This window comes from Myxocyprinus asiaticus, chromosome 4 (assembly GCF_019703515.2).
Source record: "Myxocyprinus asiaticus isolate MX2 ecotype Aquarium Trade chromosome 4, UBuf_Myxa_2, whole genome shotgun sequence".
In the NCBI taxonomy this organism is placed as follows: domain Eukaryota; kingdom Metazoa; phylum Chordata; class Actinopteri; order Cypriniformes; family Catostomidae; genus Myxocyprinus; species Myxocyprinus asiaticus.
The window spans coordinates 20650195-20677137 of NC_059347.1; the positions used below are offsets into that span (position 1 = coordinate 20650195).

Genomic DNA, 26943 nt, shown 5'->3' on the forward strand with positions numbered 1-26943 from the left:
CCAGTGTGAAGCACTTCTGGGCTTCTTTATGATCACTTTCTGTTTAAAACCACTTTGTTCGTGGTCTCGGCCCCCCCACACGCACTGTCTGAGGAAACTCCACCAAGCCCCACCTCCGCAAAGTTCTTTCAAAAGCAAACGTATCTAGACTGCTGGTTGTCATCATGGTCTGACTCTGCTCCATAGTCTTCAACAGCCCTCTTCCACTTTACTGGGTTACTGTATTCAAATCAAGACGATCCACCATTTTTTCCTTTAAACTGGAGCATCTGCTGTGATTGTCAAGCTGAGGATGCTTTTTTAATTCCCCTCTATATTGGTAGTACGGTAGGTCACCAAAATGAGCTTCAATAATGAATGCAACATTTATGGTTATTAATATAATCCTGATTAAATCCCATGCTTAAATATAATGCTTGAAATGGTGCTCATTTGCCTAATTAAAATGACAAAGACTATGGCAGGCTAATATACAGAGACTTGAGGCAAAAAAAGAAGAGTGACCATCCTAAATGGTTATAGACTTGAATTCAGAGTTTTGAGACCTTCTGGAGATCTACCTTCTTGAAGAGTTCATTTCCAATAATGCTCTATTATACCTGTCTATAATTTTCAAGTGAATCTGAAAATCTTGATAAGCTGGAAGATAAGAATAAGAACTGGAAGTAAACTCTACTGGAAGTAGTAAATCATCAGAAGGGTTGAGCACCACAGGATTTTGGATAATATTGGATAACAAGTTCAACTAGACACTTTTAGTGAAGCACTTTTACCACAATCTTACAAATTCCCAGACTCACTACCATCAAAAATACCTCTGATACTTCAAACTGCTGTCGTTTTGATAAATTTAAGAGATGTCACAATGGACCCTTTTCATATTTTCAGGTTTGAAATGCAAATAAAAATGCAATAAACTATAGCGGGGTAAACTTCTATAGAGGTACATGGGAGACCAAGCAAACTTTTTTTTATGTGTGTGCCCACAGTCAGAAGAGAAAATATGACACATTTACTGTCACTCCCTCAGCAGCTGTATTTAAAACCCAGTCATAGCAGTGTAATGTAATCTTTTTTTAAATATACAAAAGTCTGCTAGATTTACGCTGCCAAATTAATGTGGAAATGCATCATCACAGTCTGTGAAAAGGGTCCATTAGGATTGAAAAAACAGCAATCTTAATTTTCTACATACTGAATAAGATTAAGACAACTGTTAATTAATGTTAAGTGTGTTTCATAGTTCAAGTTTTTCCCTGAATCATCTACAAAGAGCAGCCATATGTCTACTGATGAAAATTAATGACCTCACAGTTAGCCAAATGCTCTCTTCACAGTCTGTACAGTCAACTCAAGACTGGAGGGTAAATTACAGAGATTAAAGTCTTTGATTCATGTGTGTTTTCTTTTTGGACAAGGACAATAAAAGTCGGAAAATGACGTCTGATTGTTCCACTGTCAACAAATCTAGGTCTGTCTGTCTCCTCTAGGGGCTGAAACATGTGTTTCACGATTAGCAAGGGAGAGTAAAGTCCTGTGATAAAAGTCTGGGATCAGCTGTTAGTGGTGTTTTTATGCTGTTCTTTCTCTCAGCTGCTTCCCCAGCTGCTGAGGACCTCTGAGCAGCAACAGCTGCTACAAACATAACAACTCCTCCTGCAATATGCAAGAAACTGACAAAATCAAATATAATGGCAAAATAATGTCCCTTACTTTATGAGTTAATGTCCAACATAACTTCAAACAGTGCTCTTCACATTTGTGTCCCTCCCTCCCTACCCGTCATATCGCACATGACATTAACAGAATGATACGGAAACATTCTCTACATGTATGTTATTTAAAGGTGCAGTGTATAATATGTGCACCACTAGTGTCACTGGACATAACTGCACAAATAAGACTCTTTTAAAACAGGTTTCTCAAACACTCCCCCAATCTGCCATTGGTCAGCCAAACTGGTGGAACCAAACTTGCGCCACTGGTTAAGCCAGTTTTACAGTGTAGGGCTGGTCGGGAAGCTTAAACAAACAATGTTTTGAGTGCGGCACATATAGTTATCTCTGTGTATGAAGTTGGGATACAAGAAAATTGTTTACATATAAAAAGTTACAAACTTGATCTTTAAATTGATATTTAAAAAGATGTAATCAAAAGCAATTGTTTCTGCTGAGCTACTGATAAAATAAATGAATAATTAATATTTTTTACTTTCTTTTTTCTATTATAGACTCAAAACTTTTCTTTTATTATTGAGAAATTAATAGAACTCAGACAATCTATAATTTTGCTATTAGCTATACTATGTTATTTAAGCTGTCAGCCCAGTGGACTAATGGTGTTATGCATGAAACAGATTATCCAGTCACCAGAATCGCTGAGACTGAATTATTCCATCAAGTCTTCAACAATGGAGCCCAAAGCCCCCGAATTTCCTCCACACATAAGGCCGTTCCTGAGTGCCAGGCATTTCTCGCACAGGGTGGACAGGGGCCAGACTGGGCCCGTCATTGTGCAGGGGCTTCCTCTGGTGCAGAGCTTTTTTTACAGCTTGATTCAGCTGACACCATAAACAGAAGAGATTAATGTCACAATTTAAAGATTCAGCCTTTCTGAGAAAGCACATATGTTCAGCTGTAATGATATAATAAAATATAACTGGAGCAAATAATTTGTTATTTATTGTATTAGTTTTTCCACAGAAATTGCAAAGTGCATTGTTTAAAAACAATAGTATATATAATTTTTTCATATAACACATAAATTACTGTGTATATATATATATATATATATATATATATATATATATATATATATAGTTGAAGTCAGAAGTTTACATACGCTTAGGTTGAAGTCATTAAAACTTTTAACCACTCCACAGATTTCATATTAGAAAACTATAGTTTTGGCAAGTCATTTAGGACATCTACTTTGTGCATGTCATGAGTAATTTTTCCAACAATTGTTTACAGACAGATTGTTTCACTTTTAATTGACTATATCACAATTCCAGTGGGTCAGAAGTTTACATACACTAAGTTAACTGTGCCTTTAAGCAGGTTGGAAAATTCCAGAAAATTATGTCAAGCCTTTAGGGAATTAGCCAATTAGATTCTGATAGACTAATTGGCTAACTGGAGTCAATTTGAGGTGTACCTGTGGATGTATTTTAAGGCCAACCTTCAAACACAGTGCCTCTTTGCTTGACATTATGGGAAAATCAATAGAAATCAGCCAAGGCCACAGAAAAAAAACTGAGGACCTCCACAAGACTGGTTCATCCTTGGGAGTAACTTCCAAATACCTGAAGGTACCATGTTCATCTGTACAAACAACAGTATGCAAGTATAAACACCATGGGACCACGCAGCCATCAAACTGCCTCCTAGAGATGAACATAGTTTGGTGCGAAAAGTGCAAATCAATCCCAGAACAACAACAAAGGACCTTGTGAAGATGCTGGAGGAAACAGGTAGACAAGTATCTATATCCACAGTAAAACAAGTGCTATATCGACATAACCTGAAAGGCTGCTCAGCAAGGAAGAAGCCACTGCTCCAAAACTGCCATAAAAAAGTGCACATGGTGACAAAGATCTTACTATTTGGAGAAATGTCCTCTGGTCTGAACTGTTTGGCCATAATGACCATCATTATGTTTGGAGGAAAAGGGGGAGGCTTGCAAGCCGAAGAACACCATCCCAACCGTGAAGCATGGGGGTGGCAGCATCATGTTGTGGGAGTGCTTTGCTGCAGGAGGGACTGGTGCACTTCACAAAATAGATGGCATCATAAGGAAGAAAAATTATGTGGATATATTGAAGAAACATCTCAAGACATCAGCCAGGAAGTTAAAGCTCGGTCGCAAATTGGTCTTCCAAATGGACAATGACCCCAAGCATACCTCTAAAGTTGTGACAAAATGGCTTATGGACAACAAAGTCGAGTCACGTGACACCATGCGAGGAGCAGACGTGTGAGTGGTGAGCTCTGCGCACTTTGCTAATTTTATTACTATTTGTGTCATAAACCGGTGAGATTCGATACACCCTGATTCATAACTGTTCTAGGAAGACAATATTTCAAAAAATTCAAAATCCTCGGGCTCTGGAGATATTAAAAGACACTTACGTGCTCGGGAGGATTCCCTGGAGCAACAGGCTGAAAGCCCCGGACTCAATTCGGATGGTGAACTGAAAGAAATCCGCCGTGAATTGATGAATTTGTCGGCAATGCTGACGAAAGTCATTGCAGATTTGGATGATCTTGCTGTAATATTTCAATCGATTTCTTCCATGGAGACGAATGGACATTGAGAGACGAATCGATTATCTGGAGTCATCGGAGAGGGAATTAGCTGCTAATCCGCTAGCTACCGAGGAAGATTTGCAGTGCATTTTGGAAAAATTGGAAGATCTTGAGAATCGTAGCTGACGAAACAAGTCCAAATTGTTGGAATTCCTGAGCATGAAGAAGGCAGAGATATGGTGAAATTCCTAGACGAGCTCTTCCCCAGTCTGCTCGACATAACAGGCCATAAGCTGGAAATCGAGCGAGCTCACAGGGTGCCGGCTTGGAGATCGGCTGAGGGAGACAAGCCACGATCAATTCTGGCCAAATTACTGAGATCATCCGATAAAGAGCTCGTGTTACGCGAGGCGAGGAGTAAAGGAAAGCTCTCTTGGAAGAACCACAACATTTTCTTGTTCCCAGACTTTGCGAATTCGACAAGAAAGAAATGTGATCAATTCTAGGAATGCAAGAAACTCTTACATCAATGGAAGAACGCTTTTGCACTGATGTTTCCGGCCAAACTGAGAATAGATACTAAGGATTGCCATAAAATATTTACATGCCCACAGCAAGCATTGGCCTACATAAAAACATTGGAGTGAGTAAGCCCTTTGGTGATTTTCATGTTGCTGTTTAGTGGACCTGTCTCACTGAACATACACTCGACTGTCCAAGGAAGCTGGGTGCCTTTTTGTTTCACTTTGTGCTGATTCCACCTAATGGCTGGAGTTTGTTTTGTGTAATATAATTTCTTTGGGACAGCTTGTGGATGAATCTGCTCGTTTTGGGTGCTTATGCCTCCTGTCGGCTGGAGTTGCTTTTGTACAATATTCCTGCAGGACATTGGAGTGAGTTTGACTGCCCGAAGAACTGAACTGCCCATTTTTTTTTTTTTTTTTTTTTTTTTTTTTTTTTTTTGTTGGTTCCGCTAGAGGCTGGAGCTTGTTTTGTGGAGGAACACACCTTCGAGACAATTAAATGGATGAATACACGTTTTTCTGTGTGTGTTTATTCCGCTTATGGACTGGAGTTCGTTTTATAGATTATCTTCTGTTGTGTAATTCTTTATTACACATTTTTGTATAGAAGCACTGGACTTGAGCAATCCGACAGCAAAATTGTCGCTGGGGCTCCCATAGGCGAACATTGACCGTTTGAGTTTAGAGGGATGTACGCCGGTTGGCGCTGTCATGCACGGGGGTTAATGCGCACGTTTTTCGTTTTTCAGTTTTTTCTGTTCTGGGAAAAGTTCAGGGTTTGATTGTTGCACTAATGTGGAATGTGTTCTTTATTTTATTTTGGACACACAATCTAATTTCTCTAATATGTCAAAATGTCAAATGTTAATATGAATGGACTGTCTCTCTCCATGTGGAATGTGAATGGGCTGGGGCACCCCATAAAAAGAAGGAAGGTTATTTCTTTTCTTAAACGTAAAAAAATATGATATAGTGTTTCTTCAAGAAACGCATCTTTCCCTGCAGGAAGCTGAAAAATTTGGGAAGATATGGGGTGGGCATGTTTTCTTCAGTGCTGGCTCAAGTAAGAGCAGGGGAGTCATTATATTGATAAGTAAACATCTACAATTCAAATGTCTCAAACAGATTAAAGATAAATTAGGAAGAGTCATTATTGTTTTAGCAGAAATTCAGAGGCAAAGGTTGATTTTGGCTAATATTTATGCTTTTGAACCCATCTGGTAGGGACTATACATTTTTTTCATCAGTTCATAAGATTTATTCTAGAATAGATTTTTTTTTATATCTATATCTATTTTTATATATATATATATATATATATATATATATATATATATATATATATATATATATATATATATATATATATCTTTTTATGTCCATCATTTCATCTGTTGTTGATTGCTCAGTTGGAAACATTTTAGTCTCAGATCGCACCCTGGTGAGTTTAGAGGTGTTGCCACATATGGAGAAAAGAAAATCATATAGTTGGCTCTTTAATGTATCCCTTTTGCAAAATCCTGATTTCCAACAAATGTTAAAGACTGAAATCAATGTTTATATGGAGACCAACTGGTCCTCAGTATCCTCTGTGGGCGTGGCTTGGGAGGCACTTAAGGCAGTTCTTAGGGGTCGGATCATACAGTATGCTTCATTCATCAAAAAATCCAAAGCACGAGAACTCGTGGAGTTGGAAGAGAATATTAAAAGTACCGAGACAGAGCTGAAATGCAGAATGTCGTCTGATGGCCTCAGAAAATTGACCCGATTGAAATACAGATATAATACTATTTTGTCACAGAAGGTGCAGTTTTGGTTATTTAGGGCAAGACAGTCATATTTTGTGTTGGGGGACAAAGCAGGGAAGCTTTTGGCTAGATATATAAAGCAGAGTGTCTTTATCTACCATTCCCTCAGTGAAATCTGCTGGTGGTGAAATTTTTACCTCGGCCACTGATTTTAATAATTCTTTTAAAGAATTCTATCTTGATCTTTATAGTTCCAGATCTTCGTCTACTGATGAAGATATTAAAAACTTTGTGGAACCATTAGATCTCCCTAAACTGACGACTGAGCAAAAACAATTGTCTTGATTCTGAGATAAACTTGGAGGAGCTTGATGAGGTAATTAAGGCCTTACCTACAGGCAAAGCTCTGGGGCCAGATGGCTTTGCCGCTGAATTTTTTAGATCTTATTCTACAGAACTGGCTCCACATTTGTTGGAAGTTTATACGGAATCATTAAAGAATGGAAAGCTTCCGCCAACCTTGACACAAGCCCAGATCAGTCTGATTCTTAAAAAGGACAAAGATCCAAGCAAGTGTAAGAGTTAACGTCCAATTTCCCTGATCCAGCTATATTTTCAGCTAGATAAATATTGTCAAAAATTAATTTGGCCAACCGTTTAAGTAAAGTTATGACATCTCTTATACATATAGATCAGGTGGGGTTTATTTGGGGCCGCAGCTCTAATCAGTGGCGAATGATCAGACTCCGGTCGCTGCCATCTCACTTGATGCCGAAAAGGGGTTCGATATGGTAGAATGTGATTATCTTTTTAAAGTTTTGGAAATATACAGGTTGGGGAATACTTTTATTAGATGGATTAAGTTACTTTATAGACACCTGGTAGCGGCGGTACAAATGAATGGATTAATTTCAGATTATTTTACTCTGGATAGGGGCACCTGGCAGGGTTGCCCTCTTTCCCCATTATTGTTCTGTCTTGCCCTGGAACCATTAGCAGCCACGATAAGAAAGGAAGATGATTTTCCAGGAGTGGTGGCGGGAGGTAAGCTTCTGCTTTATGCAGATTATATTTTATTATTCGTCTCCGACCCCACTAGATCTATGCCTTGCCTCCACAGAATTATTAATTCCTTTTCTAAGTTCTCAGGATACAGACTCAATTGGTCTAAATCCGAAGCTTTGTCTCTGACAGCGTTCTGCCCAGTAATGGCTTTTCAGCCGGGTGCCTTCTAGTGGCCCAAACAGGGCATTAAGTATTTGGGCATCTTATTCCCAGCAAATTTGTGTGATTTAGTCAGAGTTAATTTTGATCCCTTAATAAAAAGGTTTTCGAGCGATGTGGGCAGGTGGGCTTCATTACATTTATCTATGATTGGAAAGGTTAATGTTATTAAAATGAATTGTATTCCAAAATGCAACTACCTGCTACTGTCACTCCCTATAGATGTCCCCCTCTCTTATTTCAAGCAATTTGATAGCATAGCGAAGTCCTTCATTTGGAATGGTAAACATCCCAAATTACATTTCAATAAGTTGCATAGGCCGATTGACAATGGTGGGCTAGGCCTACCCAAGATTTTGTTTTATTATTATGCATTCGGTCTCAGACATTTGGCTCATTGGTCGCTTCCACCTGAGAGAGCCCCTCCCTGGTTTTGTATTGAACAGAAAGTTCTTGACCCTATTTTGCCATTGCAAAGCCTATCTATTAAACTAACCGGAGAAGTTAAGTCACACCCCGTTATCTTGCATTTGCATGCGGTATGGACAAAAGTGTCCAGAGTGTTTAATTCTGACATTTATTGAAATGTTGCCTAAAGCATATGGCGGAACCCAAACCCAATTTTATTGTCTATTTGTGTGTCTATGTCAGTTGGTTTTTGACCACTGGAGTGCTTGTTTGTGTCGGGTGGGGGGGTTAATGTTCAGGGTGGGGGGGTAAGTTATGATTTCATGTGGTTTGATTTAGCATTTTCTGTTATGTCAATGTGATTTTCTGCATGGAATCAATAACAATTGTTAATAACAAAAAGGACAACAAAGTCAAGGTATTGGAGAGGCCATCACAAAGCCCTGACCTCAATCCAATAGAAAATTTGTGGGCAGAACTGAAAAAGCGTGTGCGAGCAAGGAGGCCTACAAACCTGACTCAGTTACACCAGTTCTGTATGGAGGAATGGGCCAAAATTCCAGCAACTTATTGTGAGAAGCTTGTGGAAGGCTATCCAAAACATTTGACCCAAGTTAAACAATTTAAAGGCAATGCTACCAAATACTAACAAAGTGTATATTAACTTCTGACCCAGTGGGAATGTGATGAAAGAAATAAAAGCTGAAAGAAATCATTCTCTCTTCTATTATTCTGACATTTCACATTCTTAAAATAAAGTAGAGATCCTAACTGACCTAAGACAGGGAATGTTTTCTACAATTAAATGTCAGAAATTGTGAAAAACTGAGTTTAAAAGTATTTGTCTAAGGTGTATGTAAACTTCTGACTTCAACGGTATATATATATATATATATATATATATATATATATATATATATATATATATATATATATATATATATATATACATACAGTATAAACTCTTACCTTTTAGTCTATGTTAAAAGTCTGGATTCACTAGGAATTTTTTGTGTGAGAAATGTAATACCCCAGCAACTGAAAGACATTGTTTTTCAATTTCCAATCTTCATTAAGTAGCACAACCATTTTAAATGGTGCTAAGATAACAAGAAGAATTTCTCTAACACCAAATTAGCACATCATGTAGCAACTCATAATGTATAATTTTAGCTATATGTTCCTCTATAGAGTCTTCAATTTTTTAGCTCACTAACGAGCTAAGGACATTATAGGCCTAACTTTCCTAAAGTAAATGTAACGTTAGGTGACAGGTTGTCCACAAGCTGTTTTATACTGTTTTTTTTTTTTTTTTTGACAATGTAGGCTATACTTTGTGCACATTATCATTATCTCACACTACTTGTCATTTATCAGTATGTACAGGGTTGGGGAGTAACGGAGTACATGTAATGGGATTACGTTTTTAAAATACAAAATATAAGTAACTGTATTCCACTACAGTTACAATTTAAATCATAGGTAATTATAGTACAGTTCCATTCAAAAAGTATTTTGATTACTGAAGAGATTACTTTGCATTTTATTGTCATTTGTTTCATTTAATATTTAGTCCTTTCAGATGGAAAACATTTATACATGTAAATGATGCGATTCAAAGTGCATTTGAACAGCGGTGAAACACTTTCTTATGATGTGTTACATTCATACGAGCAGACAGAGAAGTAAGTTTGAAGTAAGTTTGGAGCAGAAGAAATAGAAATAAACCTTGTGTAAATTGTCAGCTTTACGCTAAGCTAAAATGCTATTTCTAGCCATTTTACATGCACGTTACAAAGCATGATCATATTTTTTTATCAAGAAAATTCACTTTGGATCATATTTTCTTTTTTTCTAGTAAGACCTTTGATATTAGTGCAAAAATCTTATTCTTGATAAAAAACATTTTATTGTTTTCCTGTAAAAATATCTAAAAATCCTTAAAACAAGATCAATTTGATTGATCTTGTTTTAGAAACAACACTGCATAAGATATTTAGGTTTTTCAGAGAATGTATTTTTAACATGTGTATTTTGTCTTACTGTACTGGCAGAGTTTTTATAGTTAAAACAAGTGAAAAAAATCTACCAGTGCTGAAAAAGTAATCCAAAGTATTTAGAATACGTTACTGACCTTGAGTAATCTAACAAAATACATTACAAATTACATTTTACAACATGTATTCTGTAATCTGTAGTGGAATACATTTCAAAAGTAACCCTCACAACCCTGAGTATGTATACCTTTAGTTGTCATTGAAAAATTGAAAAGCATGTTATATACTTTTTTAACTGAAGACTAAAACTGTCTTTGGCTCATATATAAATATAAAAATAAATATATAACAAACAAGTTTTTAATATAATTTTATTATAATTAATAGTAGTATAATGTATGTTAGTATATATTATATATATATATAGTAATGTACAGTGATAATAATAATAATACTATTAATAATAATAATAATAATAACTGCATGAATATTTCAATACAGTGTATTCCGTATATTTTACTAATAAATCTAAGACTAGATTTAGATTTAATTTACTTCTGTAAAGGAATACCAATGTTTTTTATGCCTTAAAAAGGATACTTTTGTTTTATTTTGAAAATTATTACATTTTTAATTAAAATTTTAGGTGATTTCATAATGTAATACATTTCTCATATTGTAATAACCTATTAAATTTAGCAAAAAATACTTTATTACATAATGTGCTCTTACATAATGAAATTATTATTGGGTTTTGAGAAAATTAATTTATTACATTAAACTTATTACATTATGTGCAGTTACTACATTATGATTTGTTATTACATTATGAGTGGCTACACATCAGAATGATATCTAAAGGATGGGGTGACAGTGTTTTTTAGCAGAATGAATAAATGTTTCAAAAGAACAGGCCTGTTCCTTTACAGGTAAAGACAGTTATTTCAAACAGTAATAATTTGCAACATTAATACATTTATTCACTGTGTTTCTGATCAATGAAATGCTGCTTCCGCAAACAGAAGTATCAATCTCTTTCAAAAACATATAAATGTCTTTGTGATTGTACTAATCACAAGTTGCACTTATTATTTCCCCCCCCGCGCAAAATTTAGTTTCACATACACGCTCAGAAATGGGTAGCTGCACCCCTGATAATCATAACAGGGTATAGCACTGTAATGACCAGCATTTAAATACTATCAATGAGCAAATGCAAGCAATTGTTTATTTATAGATCTTTATATATTTAAATCTGCTGTTAACCAGAATTTGTACCTGTTGTTTTCTCTTGACTAGCTTGCAGTCCACTTCTACTGGCTTTAGCTCCTGCTTTGGTCTATCCTCAGCCAGTGAAGCCTGAGAGGCAGTTTGTGATTGGCTGTCGTCCTTGGTTAGGTCCATCCTACTAATTCTAGCAGAAGACAATTCAAGAAATGATGTTCTTCAAATTAAAAGTTGATTTGTAGCATTACAACTACATTAACACAAAACTATTATAAAATGTTCTGAGGTTAACTCCCAGTGAGTTATATATGAATGTGTTTAAATGTTTACAAACCTTGACTCCTTGGAGACTGCAAGTTGGAAAGCTTGAATCTTTGCCATCATCTTACTTTTGACAAACTGTGCAGATGCAGAGGACATAATGTCATACAAGGAGCATCCTGGGAGCAAACTCAACAGCAAGGGCACCACCTAAGCCAACATAATAGTATAATAAACTCAATTTGAAGACTGGAACAATAAATTAAGGCTCTCTGTGCTTTCTATCATTCCATTTCATGATTTTTGTAGATCTTAAGACAAAATTTCCTCCACATTTTATTTAGCACATGTATACCACAGTTTGTTAATGTGAGAGAAAGCTGAGAGCCTTGCCTGGTCATTAGTGGGATCTAAGATAAGGACCCTGATGGTGTCCTGCTTGGTCTCCTCCATTTTGGCCACTTTGCTGTAAGCTTTGGCTCGATTTTCATAGTATTGAACTACCCCTGGGCTGTACTTGATTGCTACAGAAAACCTGTCTGCTGCTTCCTTGTACTTCCTGTAATTAGTGTGAAGGAACATATACACCGATCAGCCACAACATTAAAACCACCTGCCTAATATTGTGTAGGTCCCCCTCATGCCATCAAAACAGAGCCAACCAGCATCTCAGAATAGCATTCAGAGATGCTATTCTTCTCACCACAATTGTACATTCTCTGCTGACCTCTCTCATCTACAAGGCATTTCCATCCACAGAACTGCCCCTCACTTGATGTTTTTTGTTTTTGGCACCATTCGGATTAAATTCTAGAGACTGTTGTGCATGAAAATCCCAGGAGATCAGCAGTTACGGAAATACTCAAACCAGCCCATCTGGCACCAACATTCATGCCACTGTCCAAATCACTGAGATCACATTTGTTCCCCATTCTGATGGTTGATGTGAACATTAACTGAAGCTCCTGACCCGTATCTGCATGATATTATGCACCGCACTGCTGCCACACGATTGGCTGATTAGATAATTGCATGGATGATTGTTGGTGCCAGACAGGCTGGTTTGAGTATTTCTGTAACTGCTGATCTCCTGGGATTTTCACACACAACAGTCTCTAGAATTGACTTAGAATGGTGCCAAAAACAAAAAACATCCAGTGAGCGGCAGTTCTGTGGATGGAAATGCCTTGTTGATGAGAGAGGTCAACAGAGAATGGCCAGACTGGTTCGAACTGACAAAGTCTACGGTAACTCAGATAACCACTCTGTACAATTGTGGTGAGAAGAATGTAATCTCAGAATGCTGTTCTGAGATGCAAGTTGGCGCTGTTTTGGTGGCACGAAGGGGACAAACACAATATTAGGCAGGTGGTTTTAACGTTGTGGCTGATCGGTGTATTTCTGAAATAGCAAATGCTGTCAAATTCAAATTTAAATTCTATTTAAATTAAAACAATTTTTTTTAAATTTCATATTTTAAACCTACTTGTCATTGTAGCTGTGCAGACCAAGGGTGTTGTGAATAGTAGAGAGTCGTAGCCAGATAGTAGTGTTGTCAGGGTCCATCTCCTCCGCTTGCTGATAGTCAGCTAGTGCAAAGATCCATTCACACAGCTTAAAAAAACAATCTGGGTAAAAAGGAGATCATGACCAAACAGTAGCTCTGAGTCCAGTTTTCCAGTTTTCTCTGAATAATATACATTATTTTAAGCAAGGAAAATAGGTAAGCCATTTCAGGAAACCTTTTATATATATAATTTAATAGCCATCATTCAGATTATTTTTCTGAGAAATATCACAGTCTTTATGCCACTCTTAACCCATAATACTCTTTTTTCCCTCAGTCCACACCTCCTCTGTTGATGAACATTTCACTGTTGTCTCTCTTTTTCTCGATGGCCTTGTTCAGCAGCACGATTGCTTCACTGTACAGACCCTTGGAGAAGCACTGAACTGCAAAATCATTGTATGTAAGCACCAGTTGAGTCTGAGCATCTTCTTCTAAACGCCTCGAGTCCTCTTTCATCTCTCCCTGAGGAGATTCTTCTCCAACTCCACAGAACTCAACAGCAAGCACTAAGTCCTCGACGGCAGCAGTGAAGTCTTTCAAGCGCCGATACAGAATCCCTCTATGAGAATGCAGATTTGTTTACTTCATTTCTATTTATGTAATAGGAGTATTATATTTATTGTGCACTTTTTTTGCACATAGCATATTATCATTGCATCAGATCCATCTATTCTGCTGATCCTTACCTAAAGAGGTAGTAATTAGCTTTACTGGGATTATGTTCCAGAGCAGTGTTTATTTTCGCCAATGCATCTGAAAATTCTCCCATCAGTGCTTTTTCAACAGCTGCCTGATGGGAATGTTCTGCTGCCTCCTTCAGCCTCTTCATCAGCTCATGTGCCTCTGGACAACCCGGGTTCAGCCTAAGTGCTGACCTCAAGTCATGATTACACAAAATCATCTGGGGACATACAGACCTCTTACCTGTTTATTATAGACATATAAAGGGAAAATATGTTCTTTTGGAGAAATGAGTGATGGTCTGACCTGATTGAGCTGGTGGTATAAGCGTGCTCTCAGAGTGAAGAGGTCAGCTGACTGGCCGTGTGTCTCCAGCCAGTTACTGACCAGCCGAAGACAGTCAGAGTATTGTCCCAGTGCAGTCAGACAAGCCAAGCTATGAGGAAACATAACAAAGCGAGCAGGATGGAAAATCATGTGCCTGTGCATTTGACATTCTGTAAAAGAGGAAGATTAAACATTGTGGTTTCACAATCAAAGAAGCAGTAGCACTCAATGCTGGACCTTTGGTGATGGTGGAGAAAGTTAATGAAAGTGGATGTGGCTCCACCTGGTGGTGATTTTCCATGCTAACAATGGTTAGATGGCCATTGTTATAGATACAGTAGTTCACCCAAAACTGAAAATTCTATCATCATTTATTCACCTTTGTGTTGTTCCAAACCCATTTGAATTTCTTTCTTTTTTTTTTTTTTTTGGAAATCGAAAAGAGATGTTTGGCAGAATGACAGCCTTAGTCACCATTTATCTTCATTGCATATGTATTTATATAATTCAAGTGAAAGGTCACTGAGGCTGTCTTTCTGCCAAACATCTCCATTTGGTTTCAATGGAAGAAAGAAAGTCATATGAGTTTGGACCAACATCAAGGTGAGTAAACAATGAGAGAATTGACAATTTTCAGTGAACTATCCCTTTAAGTCAGATGCATGTGGCAAATCTTTGTAAACCCACTCTCAAACTTTGTAAAATCAGACTTGAGCATCTGTTAAGATCTGTACTGACCATCTCATGTGATAAGGCTGAAAGGTGGATTTGAGTTCTGCAGCTTTTGTAAAAGACTCGAGAGCTTCAAGGAACATCCCCACATCATAAAGACACTGGCCCTTTAGGGACAATTAAAAACACAAACAATTAAGCAGGAGTTTTTAGCTTGATAGCAGAGGGTTGTGAAGGTGGTAGTGATAAATGCATTTTGTTGTAACTACAGATCAAATGATCATATAATGCAATGATAATAATAATAATAATAATAATAATAATAATAATCATTAAATGCATTAGGGTAGCTGGCAAATACATGTAATTTTTTTAAAATAACATATAATATAATATAAAATAACATTTCTTTTTTCCAATATCAAGATTTTATGTTAAAATGTATATATAACAAAAAAACTATATTTTTTCATGCTTTCACTGGTTATAATTTCTTTTAAATTTCATATATTATTATTATTATTATTATTGCATGCAGTTTACTTAAAAAGTCCTGTGATGTGACGAATGAATTTTTCTCCCAGTTAATATTAATTTTATTAGGATTTTATTATGAAGCATCATTTTCTAGCATTTAGCAAATTGCTGTTACTGCTTGACATGTCAAATCAACTACCCATTACCATTTCTTGGATTAACATGGATTCACATGCCATGCTCTGTTTACTAAAATATTTTATAATTAGATTCAAATTTACCAAATTGAACAAACAAGTCAAGCTTCAGTTGTATAAAAATGTCTAATTAAACCATTTCAATCTTTCAAGCTGCTTAAGTGATGCATTTTAATATTTAAGTGATACATTTAGAGATTTACATATCCTAATCTGATTTTTAACCGCTGTGAATGAATTCTTGTACCTGTAGGTAGTAGATGAAGGCAAGTCTTTGAGGGTAGACCTCGTTTTGTGGTTCCAGACTGCATGCATGTCTGTAATCTAGTGCTGCAGACTGAAAGTCACACTGCTGAAGATATGCTTCTGCTCGATCTACATGGAACTGAGTCTGCAGGCACATTGAATATAACACACACTCAATATTCAGGGCCAGATCATTTTTGAGTACTTACAATCCTTTATGTAGGCCTATGGCTCTACCTGATGTGGCTGGAGCAGAATAGCCTTTGAAAAACAGGACACAGCCTTCTCAAACTGGGCCCGGGACATCGCATTAACACCTGCTTCATAACTAGAAAAAGGATTCTTCTCAGCTAGACTCTACATTATGGATTATTAGGTTATTATATATATATATATATATATATATATATATATATATATATATATATATATATATATATAAATTACTTACTGACTATCTGCTTTTTCTTGTACTATGGGCTCCCCTTTATATCGTGGTGTCTGAAAACTGCGGCTGGAGCCAAATAATTTTATTAATGACGTTTCCCTGGAGGTCTGCTTGCTTGAATCAGACATGACCAGGAATGATTCCTCCTAAATGAAAATAAAGTTTTATTTTACCCCCTCAACCAAGTCAAATCGACTAACAGTTCCTGATGCTGGAAAACTTGTGAAAACACTGTAACTATGGGAACACTACAATGGAACGGCAAAAAAGAGGAAACTACGTCACGGAACCTTATTTTAATGCTGTAAAGGTTCCATTACAAATCGATATCGGAGAATAAATGTACAGTCATAAAGGAAATCATTTTGATGGTGATGTTACATTGTGTTGAAGATGTAGGTATGAAAGCACAAAGCAAAGTAAAAGACCCGGACTCCTATTTGGAAATCAATGGCGAAAGTGTTTTTATTATTGTCAGCGTGCACATCAGCTGATTACAATGAGAGTATTTGACTGAATTCAGCAATTGCAACAGCTTTGAACAAGTCTTTCACGGGATGCTGAAACATAAAGGCTATAAAACAGCAGTTGGTGAACTTCATGTTTTTGTTCATTATAATCTATGACATGAAATAAATGGCATTTTATGAGTGGTGGTCACATGAGAAGTTTGACTGTGATGGATCATTCACTGTTGGTCAACAATGAACAAAGAATAGAGGACAGAACAGAGCAGGACTCATATCTGGAGTAAGTATGGCACTTTTATATGGAGTTATATATCTGCCACAATTCTGCGCGCGCAAAGGATATTATGAGTGCATTACCGTGATAAAGTTGGTTTGACGTTTGAATTTGGATATTAGACAGATATTCAGCCCCGAAAAACTTCAGTTGATCATTATTGGTTTAGTATAATTGTATACAAATGGGCTTACATGAAAATGTTAAAACGTAGAACAGAACACAGATCGTTGTTTATTTGTTTTAATCCACCTCAGTGTGTTGCAACACTTAGACTCTAGCAGAGTTTGATAGGCGCTTGCTCGAGATAGGGGCCGTCACAAAAGTTTTTAACAGTTTGAAAATAAGAGCAAACTGTGCACCAAGGTCTTTGAAATGTACGCACACACATAACACTCACCAGTAGATTCAATCAAATATGAAATATTGCTAACAATAGTAATAGTAATTATTATTTTATTATAAATAACACAAAATAAAATCTTTAGCGTTCCATCTTGAATCCAAAGGTTATGCAGTATTCCATGTCCCTAAAAGACTAATATGTAAATGTGGGGTTTAGTTACAGAACTGTAGCAGAAGACATGCTGTTGAAATAGTGTTCAGTGTTACTGCCCCCTACAGGAAAGTTGTGCAGTTGCTTTGACTGGGTTTGAAATTCAAACTTGAATAAATTCATTTCACATAAATACAGTCTTCTGTCTCAACTTCAAAGGCTGTGTCTTGTTGCTGGTACATAGTTTGTACTCACATATGTAATTCAGGAGAATGCTACTGAAATAAATGTAAACCTGTTCATAAATTCATTTCAAATAAATACAGTTTTCTATCTCAACTTCAAAGGCTGTGTCTTGTTGCTGGTTCCTAGAAGAACATTTGGATGTTGGTTTTAGTCACAGAAGTCTGACACAAAACTTGTTACTTTCAAGTATGTTAGTAAATTAATTTTAAAATAGACATGATCTTCCATTCCAGATCCAACAGATGTGGCTGGTTATTTGCTCCTAGAGGAACATTTTGTAGTTGGTTTGACCCTTAGAAATAATGCAGAAGACACGTTTGTCACATTCAAAAATTTGTCAGATTCAAGGAAAATCTGTCTCAGACCACAATTAGAGTGATCCCCACTCCTATAGGAGGCAGTGTGTGATACTGGATCATACTATGCCCATATAAAATAAATTGTAAGAGGAAAAGATTAATGTTTGATGCACATTTTTTGAAAAATAGATACACAATGGGAAGGTATAAAAAAGGACAAAAATCCAAAAACAAAGACCTCTGGAATGAAGCTGGTGGGAGGGATGCTTTCATAAAAGCATTGCTCTGGAACCTCACAAATGGCTCATGGGAGAGGCAAGAATAATCATGAGTGATTTAAAAGGGTTTCAATTGCCCAGTGTGCACACTAAAAAATGTCTGTAATTTTAACGGTAAAGACTGTAAAAATGCTACAGTAAAAAAACGTTCATTGGTAAACGGGCAGTTACCTTAAAATATACAGTAAAAAATTATAATATATTTAAAAAGACAATACATGTAATTTTACAGTACAATGTTGTAAATAGAATTTTTTTTTACATGTAAAAAAGTATGATTTTACCGTATAATTAACAGTAAAAATGTATATTATGTTTAACAAGAGAGTACATGTACTTTTTACAATAAATTATTGTTAAAATTATGGTTAAACAATAAATCGGGCGTTCCCAGCCTTCCTTGCGTTACCCATCACATTTCATTGTATTTTATGGGAATAGTTGTTTCTTCTTATTTTTAATATCACTTATCTACATTGGGGTGATCTGTGTTATATTTGATGTAGTTTAGTTAATGTTTACGGCAATATTTAAAATTCACGTGTAACCCTGATGGTGTTAAGTGTTTGTGTGAGTGACACTGAGCACTGTCTCTACATGTTTATTGGTCATTGCTCTTGGAAAGGCCACTACTGATGAACTTCATGTCATCATGTGCCTTTCTGTAAATACTACGATGAGTAACAATACATTATAAAGTGAAAAGCAGATTTTTACAGTTTCAGAAGGTTAAAGTATTAAGTATTTAATAATATAAATGGTAATGCACTGTAAAATATACAGGCATCACAATTACATCCTGTAAAGTCTGAAGCGTGGTTACTGTATTTTTTACAGTGAATTTCTGGTAACCACAGCTGCCAGTTTTTTACCATAAATTTAACAGGATTTTTTTACAGTGCAAAAATTGTACACATCTGAAAAGCAGTCACTTTTCTGTAACCTCTAATATGCATTTTACATGTAATATTTCTTATTATATATAATTGTATCTTTTCCTCAGGCAATTGAATGCTACTTCCAAATAATATTAAACAAAATGGTACAAAACAACACCATTTATCTGCTGAATCACTTCTCGGCTGGTGCCATCATCAGTGGAGACTGAGATGCTGTATGCAGACAGAGCCTACGGAAGGTATAATTTTATTGTCATACATTGAAGACATGAAAGCACACCTTTATCAGCCTTTACTAATGTGACAATATCAAAAATGTATTTCAGGTGGACTTCAAAAACTATATGGCCATTATAAGGTTTCTGAATGTCAGTGGGAACCACTGGAAGTTTTTGGTGAAAGCTTTCAAAATAAGTCATGGATCTGTAGTCAAAACTCAACTTTGATTTCAAATATTTCTTTTTTTCTTTTACCAGTATCTGCATGCATCCTCTGATCAAGTGTTTGTGATTGATCCAGCAGGAAATCAGGAGGAGAAGGACTCTCTTCATGCTGCAGCCAGATTTAGGTAAAAACACACTGTTAAAATAATAGCACTAAACCCAAAACAAATGAATAACACTCACTTTAAGTGGATTACACTTAAATGCGTAATACTTTAAGATGAGATTTGTGTGCAGCGGTAAAAATGACTGGAGTGATGTTAAGTGGCAAGGAGGTATTATAAATCACACAACCCAGCAGGACTTACAGCTGTGGTGTATTTGTCATGCAGGTATTTTGTTCTCATATTGTAAGTACAATGTTCAAATAGTGAAGACAATATATACATTAAATTCTTTCATTGAACAAGAGCTATTAATTTGTAGATGGCCAAAGAGTTTGTCACAGTATTCACTGAAATTCCTTCCAAGCTATGCATTGACCCTTGTATGGAACAAGTTCGGAAACAGATGGCAGAGGAAATCCTGACAGAATCAGGTGGTTGAAATTCAATGGGAACCAAAACCTGACATCACAAAATTCTTATTGTTTTCTGTCAGCCTCTGTTGCTATTTTGATATCTGTATACTTTTAGTGTTCAGAAAGGGTCACTGCTGTGCACTCTGTGCTTCTGCAAAACACCCTGGAGGTGGTCCAACAACTGACTGGGTAAGTACTTTAAGCTTACATTTAAAAAATAGTAGTATTAATAAAATATAATATAATACATTATTGTTTTTTAGATTGAATGTCATTTATGTCAGCGGTGGTTTCATGTGCTGTGCCTGAACATGACTCCTGATATATTCCAGAGGGCAAAACAAGCTCAGTGGGGTTGTTATCTTTGCCACCAAACATAATATTAATAATTAAAAGAGCTCTCTAAAATAAAAAATAAAAAAAAAACAATATTTTGCGATGGTGAGAGGAAAACTATAATACCTGAGTAGTTACTTTCAAACTTGTAATGACAAAAAAAAAAAAAAATGTGTTCTATGTGTTTGAATATCTTATCTGTATCCATGACATCCTTATATTCACTGTGTGATGTGCTGTGTTCTGTCATGGATCTGAAGCCTCACTGTTCACAATATCAGTCCAATTGAAAAAACTGCGGTAAAGTTAGTTTCACATTTGACATCTGTTGGATATTTGGGTTCATACCCATTCAAATCCAAGACCATTTGCCGTAAAGATGTCAAATCAACTGCAAATTACTCAGAATATTATTCCCTCTATTGCACAAGGCTTATTTTTGGGAGATTTCTTTGGTTGTTTTTATATAGAATCGTATTAATCTTTTAAACTCCATGGCCAAAATGCTTCTCCTTACACAGCACTATCCTTTTTTTAGTAGTATTTTGGTTTACTTTTATATATGCCAGCAACATGGGCTCAGAGTATAACAGAGTCACCAGATTCCCTCACTGTAGGGATGGAGCATTCAGGCCTGTACCATTCTCTTGGTGTATGCCACGCATGCACTCGCCCACTTTCGATAATATGGTGAAGGGTGACTCATCTGGCCATACCCGTGCCCCAAAAATGAACCCTTTTGAAAGGGAATAACTGCAAAACTGCCGCTAAATGGATGTTTTTTTTTTTTTTTGTTTTTTTTTTTGGACACCATTCGGAGTAAATTCTAGAGACTGTTGTGCTTTAAAATCCAAGGAGATCAGCAGTTACAGGCTCAAACCAGCCTGTCTGGCACCAACAATCATTCATGCGATTATCTAATCGGCCAATCGTATGGCAGCAGTGCAGTGCATAAAATCATGCAGATACAGGTCAGCAGCTTCAGTTAATGTTCACATCAACCATCAGAATGGGGAAAAAATGTGATCTCAGTGATTTCCACTGTGACCATGATTGTTGGTGTATATACTGTGAGGGGATCTGGTGTTTTTGTTATGCTCTTGGGGCCATTTTGCTGGCTTATATAAAAGCAAACCAAAAAATACTGCAAAAAAAAAAAAAAAAGTGTTTTGGCCATGGAGTTTAAAAGATTATGAAGATTCTATATAAAAACTACAAAATAAAAAAATAAATAAGCCTTGTGCAAAAATATGTCTTACCGCAGTATTGAAGAAGCAGGCTTGGTTCCAGATGAAAATCACTGAAAGTAATTCTGAAAAAACTGTGGGTGCTCTGTCTAAAGTAGAGACATAATGTCATTATGTTTTAATGAGGTAATGTTAATGCTACCAAAACAACTAAAGATTTAATCCAGAAATTGCATTGCCTTCGTTTTCAATTTTTTTTTTTTATATGCAATCATTCATTTCAAGCGATATGGGAATATGTTTTCTATAATGTTCCGCATGTTTTTCGCATTTCCCTAATATTTAAGGTTTGGATTGGAATTGGATTTTAGGAATCTCATCCCAGACCAGATGTGTGCTCCAATTTGTCCCAGAGCAGAAATCGTAAAAGCAACAGGTCAGGCAATGGATTGAGAAACCATTCCAATTCTCTATGCGCCAGCGGAGCTGATTAAGAATCAAGTGCACATGTAGAATGATGCACCTGCAAATTTGGACACAATGAGTTGCAAGATCATGGTATTTTTTACACATGGATTCTGAATGTATGTTCGCATGATTCAAGCAAATCTGCTTTGGCAATATATAGTAGGCTATTATTAGGGTCACACATATCACATTGAGATTGCCGAAACATTCGTTTGTGGACTCCCGTAGTACCAGGCCTTGGAATAAGATTAAATTGGTCCCATATTTAAATTCACCACATTAACACTCCCCAAATGCAGGAGAACACAATCACTCAATTAACCCACCAGCAAATAACAAACATACACATCACATATAAATGATTTAAACTGTCACTGTAGTGCTTAAATTACCATCCATGCTTATAGAAACAAATGATTTCTTTTCCTCTACAATTAATGATATATTTCACCTTAACTGATTAACACAGAATCCAATGATCTTGTCTCCGTTTAATGTTTATTGGCAGAAAACTCTAGGAACTTCAGTACTGATGTTTAACTTAAATTGTTTATTGATAACAGATTAATTCTCATTTATGTCTTACAATGTACATGGTTCAATATTTGTACATGAATCCACACTTAGATATCATTTTAAAATCACCAATAAAGCACATTACATAATGATCAACTAAGAAAAAATAGACTTAACCAGAGCTGCCTGAATAAAACACCCAAATAAATGGTTCATGTTTTACAACTCATCTAAAAGCAAACATTATTAAGATTTGTCTTCATGTTCACACTTTAAACATTTGGGTTTTTATTCATTAATCTACAGCTCAAGAAACTTTAAGCTGGGAGTTATCAAACCGCATATCAAGAAGACACAGCCTTTGGAGTTGAGAGAGAAGAGTGTGCTTATTTGAAATGAATTTATGAACATGGTGTAATTTCAATAGCATGTGTTGTGTCAGAGTTCTGTCACTAAAACCAACATCCAAATGTTCTTCTAGGAACTAGCAACAAGACACAGCCTTTGAAGTTGAGATAGAAAACTGTATTTATTTGAAATGAATTTATGAACAGGTTTACATTTATTTCAGTAGCATTCTCCTGAATTACATATGTGAGTACAAACTATGTACCAGCAACAAGACACAGCCTTTGAAGTTGAGACAGAAGACTGTATTTATGTGAAATGAATTTATTCAAGTTTGAATTTCAAACCCAGTCAAAGCAACTGCACAACTTTCCTGTAGGGGGCAGTAACACTGAACACTATTTCAACAGCATGTCTTCTGCTACAGTTCTGTAACTAAACCCCACATTTACATATTAGTCTTTTAGGGACATGGAATACTGCATAACCTTTGGATTCAAGATGGAACGTGAACTCAGTTTTGTAAAGCAAAATTGATAATTTTTGCTCAAAATGAATTCATCTTTGCAAGAAGATACATTCTTGCATAGATGAATTCATTTTGAGCAAAAAATATCAATTTTGCACTTGAATAAAGTTTCTTTGAATGAGAATTTGCAGATATCTGAAATTGATGTAATTCCACTGATTTTGCGTGTGCAAGATCTCACTCGCTCTCTCCTACCCACTCATTGCTTTGACTGCTTGTTTGCTCAACACCGTCACAGCATTATAATGTGCCACAATTTCAGCCAATCAGAGATGAGGTGGTAAATTTTGAGTGGCTGGCTAGACCAAAGATCATTCTGCTAATAAAAACAAGAGGAAGAGAAGGGGATAGTTTGTTTTCGAGAAAGGAAATGTGTAACACACTATGACCACATTAACCTTAATGAAATATATTTTTTGTCTGAACACTGCCAATAGGCTTACTAGCTAGATAACTATATGTCTAGCTCTCTTAGTTGGGTCTATATTAGTATTTGGTTATCTAGGTCAGTGGTTCTCAACCTTTTTGACTCCAAGGCCCCCCATTGTTGGAGAGAATATTCAGGCCCCCCATGTAGGCTATTAGATATTTATATTATAAGATATATCTATTATAAAATATTTCCTTAAGACTTGTGATTCCAGAAATGTCTACAACTGTATATTCTTCATAAAAAGCAAACTGTTGAAGGGAGTTATTAAATTTTTAGCATTTTCAGTAAGTTGAATTATAATAATTATATACAAATTATAATAATCATATTTTAAATCATTTTAAAGAGATCTTGAGGCCCCCCTGGAAGTGTGCTGAGGCCCCCTAGTGGGTCCCGACCCCCTGGTTGAGAACCACTGATAGGTTACCAAGTAACACTGACGTGCACAGAACAGGGGCTACAGGAGCGCAAGCCCCTGCCCATTTTGTTCATAAATCTAAAGGTGCCCTTCACAAATGTAATGGTGCCCTTTTAAGCGGAGGTGCTTTTAAGAGTACAGAGATGATGCCTTGAAGAGCATGGAGATTTAAGCGGAGATGTTTTTACTACAGCACCAAATTACCAGATTACAGGCTACCGTGGACCTGCAACAACTGAATCTTCTTCTTTTTGTTATTATTACATGAAATATTTCTTTAATAAACATGTTATTTTGTCCACTTTCTTTAGTGTCCTCTCCCTTTTTTCGTCAGCCTTGTGTATTATAAATGCAGTATTATGAATATTATAAATATTGCCTAAATTAAAATTTTATTCTTGATAATAAATTTGGAAAGCTGTTTATGTTTGCATTTCAACGCTGTGGGGTATCTTGAAATGTTCAGTATTCTGTTTTTATGAAGTTTATGCATTCTACCACAACCCCTCTGGTAAAAATGATTAATGGAAGAAAAGGAAAAGAGGCTAATTATGTCTCCTGGCAGAGTTTGGGGTAAATTAAATGTACAGTACAGTGTTTCCCCTAGGATTTTTTCAGCAGTGGTGCTGCTGTGCGCGCGTCCACGAGCCTGCAAGGCCCCACCCGTATTTACGCACATCGGTGGAGTAACATCTTAAAATGACTTTAGAATCATTATAGATGGGTTATTCATGTTCACCCTGTCGTGTGTGTGTGTTTATTATTTACTGGGAGCTTTTGACACTAGAAACGCTCAGAAAATCATTTTCACTATTTTTATTGAACATAAACACCAGTTGAAAATATAAACCTATCTAACAGAACATATGTCACAACAGGGCTCCAGACTAACATATGAGAGCAGTGGCACAGGTGCCACCAAGTTCTACAGATGGTGGCACCATCATCTGATTTGGTACTGTGGAAGAAAAAAAAAATGTCCTTAATTTAAAAAATTTTAATAATTAATGATAGAAACGAATAAAAATAGTGGCATTATTATTATTATTATTATTATATATTATTTTGTCACTGGAATGCAATTAGACAGTGTAGCATTGATTTTGACTTGATGCATCAGTAACATCTGTAAAAAAAAGTTTATTTATATATAGGCCTACCTAATTTATATAGGGCTAATTTTCTAATATTCTGCGTGTGATCCTACAGATTAAGTACAGTCATCTTTTTGAATTTCTGAAGGCAAACAAAGCCAGTTACTTTTTCCTACATTTAAAGAGCAGATTCTAGAACAGATTTTACCCTGAAGAAAAACTGATTGCTTGGTCCATAATAATTATGAAAAATTCCCATAGTTCCTTCATTAGTGTCCATAGTTTTAAGTGATATTTGTAACTAGATCACAGGTAGTCACTGGTAAAACCAAGCATGGCTACTCACAACAATGGGCGCCTGCAGGATTTAATCTGAGGGTATGCACAGAAATCTGCCTAGAGGTCTGCACGGGCCTTAAAATGAAACCCGAACCCAAGACTGTGTGGCCCAGCCCTACTCGGTCCGAACGATACCATCAGATTTTAAGCCCAAACTCGACCCGAACCTGAAATTGCTTACTATCTAATTTCTTCTCCTAGCATCTTCTCTTGGTATAGCTGTATTTTAGGTAAGCATATAGGCAACACTCTTAACAGTACTAAAACAGTAAACATACACAGTTTTAACAAGGCATAGCAGCCCCTTATTACACTAGAGCAGAAGGGGGAAAAGCATTGCTTTACTGTTTATTTGCTGAAACTTCACTTGGTGCAGAACAATTTGGAATAATAAGAAACAATGCAACAGTCCCCTCTATGCAGCCTGAACTTGTTGATTCTTTCTGACAACTGCGCTAAAATCAATCTAGACACAAAGAATGAAATGGAGCGCAGGTGTCTCAACATGCATTTTTTGACAATTTAAAGTTCTTTTTAACTTGACATGGTGTTTAAAAAGTGCCCGTCCTGCGCGAGCCACTGAAGAAAAAGCAAGACGTGGTGCAAATGTCAAAGACATTCGTCCAGCATGTGTTTAAACAATGGGAAAACAGAACAGACGTGCGCAAAAACGGCCCCTAACTCATCCGTTCGCTTGAGTCTGTGAGTGAGCACGCGTGCGAGAAACAAGATTGGTAGGCCTGTTTATTTTGTCATTAATTACAAACCTGAACCCGACCCGAAACCTGGGTTACAGACCTCTAAATCTGCTTAATAAACCTTATATCTAGGGGGGTCTGGGGGCTGGGGGGATTTTTTTGTGTGTGCAAAAAACAACACCAAAGCATTCAATTCTGGTGACTTTTGAGATAAGCATTTATTTATTTTCTCGAGTATGAGTAGCATTCATGTAACTATGTAACCGTTCAGACAGACACTTTTTCGCACTAAAAAAAAACAAAAAACAAACGCACCACAACAAATAGAGCAGAACGCAGGTGTCTCGTGTTTTTATCAGTTGAAGAAGTTTTTTAACTTGACACGGCGTCTAAAAATG

General features: G+C 36.3%; 1 protein-coding gene and 1 long non-coding RNA gene across 6 annotated transcripts; one reads left to right on the forward strand and one right to left on the reverse strand.

Annotated features, from left to right (window-relative positions):
- Window positions 1-1819: 1819 nt before the first annotated feature.
- Window positions 1820-16126, reverse strand: LOC127440203 (tetratricopeptide repeat protein 16). The gene is made up of 11 exons (XM_051696666.1): window positions 16044-16126; window positions 15808-15951; window positions 14953-15053; window positions 14194-14323; window positions 13893-14107; window positions 13488-13765; window positions 13123-13225; window positions 12030-12195; window positions 11710-11846; window positions 11427-11562; window positions 1820-2560 (listed from the first exon to the last, which is right to left on the reverse strand). The coding sequence occupies exons 1-11, from the start codon at window positions 16110-16112 to the stop codon at window positions 2405-2407; spliced, it is 1635 nt and encodes a 544-aa protein (XP_051552626.1). The 5' UTR covers window positions 16113-16126; the 3' UTR covers window positions 1820-2404.
- Window positions 16127-16709: 583 nt separating this feature from the next.
- On the forward strand, window positions 16710-24703 carry LOC127440191 (uncharacterized). Of its 5 annotated transcripts, none has more exons than XR_007897090.1 (6): window positions 16710-17004; window positions 19321-19455; window positions 19543-19991; window positions 20131-20197; window positions 20295-20368; window positions 22050-24703. It is a non-coding gene; the product is annotated as an uncharacterized LOC127440191 (long non-coding RNA). The 5 variants fall into 5 exon arrangements; XR_007897089.1 differs by having other exon boundaries at window positions 19543-19784; window positions 19897-19991; window positions 20131-20368; XR_007897088.1 differs by having other exon boundaries at window positions 19543-20197.
- The last annotated feature ends 2240 nt before the right edge of the window (window positions 24704-26943 follow it).

Coding starts and splice junctions, on each gene's coding strand:
- LOC127440203 (XM_051696666.1), bottom strand. CDS start 16,112: ATGTCCCGGGCCCAGTTTGAGAAGGCTGTGTCCTGTTTTTCAAAGGCT. Junction 14,324..14,952: donor CAGCCTTATCACATGAGATG/GTCAGTACAGAT, acceptor GTTTCCTCATAG/CTTGGCTTGTCTGACTGCAC. Junction 13,226..13,487: donor AATGTTCATCAACAGAGGAG/GTGTGGACTGAG, acceptor TCTTTGCACTAG/CTGACTATCAGCAAGCGGAG.